General features: G+C 27.1%; 1 protein-coding gene across 1 annotated transcript; it reads left to right on the forward strand.

Moving 5' to 3' along the window:
* Positions 1-274: 274 nt before the first annotated feature.
* LOC113365441 (zinc finger protein 337-like) lies at positions 275-3,470 on the forward strand. Its single transcript, XM_026607001.1, has 8 exons — positions 275-1,756; positions 1,820-2,038; positions 2,207-2,379; positions 2,531-2,684; positions 2,853-3,046; positions 3,120-3,220; positions 3,297-3,352; positions 3,423-3,470. The coding sequence occupies exons 1-8, from the start codon at positions 275-277 to the stop codon at positions 3,468-3,470; spliced, it is 2,427 nt and encodes an 808-aa protein (XP_026462786.1).

Genomic DNA, 3,470 nt, shown 5'->3' on the forward strand with positions numbered 1-3,470 from the left:
TATTTTAAATGTACATGGTTGTAAGATTTGTGATTTTTGTACAGAAAAAATATACCCGAAAGAAATATATTTGGAGCATTTATCTCAAAAACATAAAATAACAGCCATTTGTAAGGATAATGAGAATACTCCACATTTAATATTGGACCCAAAAAACGAAAATCAGTTCCTATGCAAGTTGTGCGATAAACATTTGCCAGTAATATTTTTTTATATGCATTACAAAGATGAACATAACATAAAAAATTATATTTTATTAAATATCATTAATAAAATGGGTATAAAGGAATACATAAAGAATAAATTAGATTACCATGGAACCCAAATTTCAAAGATAATTCCAAATTGTGATGCTGTTGTTGATAGTTGTAAAGTTTCTACTGATAATACATGTAAATTTTGTGGTCATCTGTACAGTTTCAAAGCCCCAAGAGAATTTCATGACATTTATTGTTCAGGAAATTTTCATTGCAGTAAATGTAATTCTTCATTTGATAGCATTCACGAAAGAGAAAATCATTTAGGAACTGAACATTTTATTTATTGTCCATTTGGATGCACTAATATGAATTTAACTAAAAACAACCTGAACAACCATTGTATTGATATTCATGGTCTTGTTGTTTGTAAATATTGTGGAATACATATATCTAGTGTTGAGAAATGGTTATATGAACATTTGAAACTTAATCATAATTTTAAAACTATAATATCTGACTATTTTGAAAATACTTTATTTACAATTATTAATGAAGAAGTTACTTGTAGTTTATGTGGTGATATATTAACTAGTTTAATGGACAACTTGGAAAAAGTAATTTATCATTATTTATCTTATCATAAATTAAGTTTGAATAGTATTGGCAATTTATTAATACAAAATCCTTCAATGGAATTCAATCAGACTGTTTGTCAAATTGAAAATATAAAATTAGAAGCAAATGATGTAGAGATTGAAACACCAAATAATGAAGGCTGTCCCAAAAGTCTAGAACAAAAAGAAAAAAATTGCTTATGCGACGAGAAAGCAGTTTCTGATAGTCCGATGAAAGAAGACCAGACAGATGAAAATGAAATAAATGAAAACATATCTGAAAAATCATTTCAATCTAATTTTGATATGATTAGCGATGTTGTTGATTATAAAATAGATGGTTATAATGACATAAATTTTTCTGAGGTCCAATGTATATTTTCTGATACTAGTGATGATGCTATGTCTGATAATGAAACTTTAAATAACAAAGAAAGCCAAAATATAGACAAGCATGATTGTAGAAATAAAACAAATACTTTGTCAGAAAGCAATAGTTCAATTGTGCTGAAATCTCTCTGCATAAAATGTGAAGTATGCCTTAGTAATTTTGATAAAAAAGATAAATATATAAAACATTTAGAGAGATTGCATGGTTTTAAATGCAGCAATAATAATGAATCTGTTTCCGATAAAGCAGTAAGACTAAATTCAAAATATGTAACAGTAGTGAAAAAATATAAAAATCCATTATATTTATGTTTGATATGTAAGACAGAGACTCGTTCTAAAATGTTAGCTCGAAAACATATACGCTCCCATGATTTTTGGATCTCAGAAATCTGTGATAGTTCAGATATTGGTTATAAATGCTATTTTTGTAATGATTTGTTTTGGACAATAGAAAATCGAAATGTGCATCAAATTGAAAAGCATTTATCCTTGGATGAATCTATAAAATTTATGAAGTGTTATTTATGTACAACTATATTTAGCAGTAAGGTAATATGTAATGTTGATAATTGAATAATTTAATTGATATTAAACATCTCAATCACATTTTAGACTTGTTTGAAAAGACATGTGCAAGTTGAACACGAATCTAAGGAGGAATTTACAAGTACTTCTTACAAATGTATGCATTGTCATATGCTTTATCCCAATTTGAATCAGATTCGAAAACATTTCAAGGATGACCACCCAGGTTCCAAATCACTGTATTGCAGTTTTTCTACATGCCGCACCAAATGTAGTAGTAAAAAAGTTCTCAAAAATCATTTTAAAGTAAGCATTAATATTGTTGAATTTTTTTATAATTTTATCATAAATAGCTTATATGCTAGAAAGTAAATTTTAAGTTGAACTCAGTTAATATTATTAATTCAATATATTTTAATACAATAATTTAATGATTTCTGTGCATGAGAATTATATTTGCTTTTTTCTCCACAGAATTTACATCTCACTCAGAAATCTTCTCAACCTCAGAATTGTGAAATATGTGGGAAATTCTTTAAAAACCTTCGCTGTAAACAGTTGCATGTAAAAATGAAGCATTTGAATAGTATAAAAACAGGATTTAAATGTCGAGTTTGTGATGAACGGTTCGAAACCGATGAGAAAAGGTTTGGATTCAATTATTGAACTCAATTATTATTCAAGGATTTCTAGAACTTGTGTATAAAATTAATTTTTTATTATTCTATAAGTTATATGAATATATAAATATATACAGATTTTTTTTATAGAAAATACATATAGATACTAATGTTTCAGAAAAGAGCATATGGAAGCATTTCATCCAGGTGTAGCAACATTCTTTTGCCAATATTGTAACAAAGGTTTCCGAAGCAAATCTGGATTAAGTAGCCACAGGCAAACACATAGTGATTTAAATCTGATTTGCCCGCATTGTCAAAAATCATTTTCAGTATGTATATTATTTTATATGCATGTCTTCTCTATTTTAAATTTATGTTTAAAGTTAGAAAAGTTATTATTTAAACATCTTCTGTTTAAATAATAACTAACTAGAAGTTTTATGATATTTATATAATAAATGTGTATGAACAAATTATTAATCATTATTAAAATGCAGCGAAGGGATTCATACATAGAACATATGCTGATACATAATGGACCACGTCATAGATGTGATCAATGTGGAAGGGAGTTTGTACAGAGATCGAATCTAGTTCGTCATAAACGTATTCATTCTGGCATCAAGCCATATTTTTGTCAATATTGTTATAGAGGTTTTGCAGACAAAAGTGCTTGTAGCTCTCATGAAAGGTAATAAAATAAATAATTTTTATTATATCATACTAATAAGAAAATATATTATGTTATTACTGTTAAATTTAAGAGTTCATACGCGAGAGGAAGTTTGTGCTTGCCCTTATTGTAATCGAACGTTTTCGAAAAAGCAAAAGTTAAAATACCACATAAGAATTCACACGGGGGAAGGTAAAATTTGTTATAATTATGTCTGGTATATATAATAATTGCAGAAAACCACTAGTTTAATTACAATAAATTTCAGGTTTATTAACATGTACTGTATGTCAAAAAACTTTCACAAGCTCTTATTCAATGAAGGTACTTTGACTTTATATGATACTACATTCAATAACTAAATGATAAATAATTAGAATGATTTTTTTTTTAGAAACATATGGAAACCCATAGTCGTCGAGCCATTTCCAATGGCAAATAA

The sequence above is a fragment of the Ctenocephalides felis genome, unplaced genomic scaffold (genome assembly GCF_003426905.1).
Source record: "Ctenocephalides felis isolate EL2017-DRISC unplaced genomic scaffold, ASM342690v1 CF-g0.4_SCAFFOLD_01006, whole genome shotgun sequence".
In the NCBI taxonomy this organism is placed as follows: domain Eukaryota; kingdom Metazoa; phylum Arthropoda; class Insecta; order Siphonaptera; family Pulicidae; genus Ctenocephalides; species Ctenocephalides felis.

Bases quoted from the DNA above. Each gene is read 5' to 3' on its own strand.
- LOC113365441 (XM_026607001.1), top strand. From the start codon at position 275: ATGGGTATAAAGGAATACATAAAGAATAAATTAGATTACCATGGAACC. The intron at 3,047-3,119 runs GTAATAAAATAA...GTTAAATTTAAG, and splicing joins GCTTGTAGCTCTCATGAAAG to AGTTCATACGCGAGAGGAAG. The intron at 3,221-3,296 runs GTAAAATTTGTT...AATAAATTTCAG, and splicing joins AAGAATTCACACGGGGGAAG to GTTTATTAACATGTACTGTA.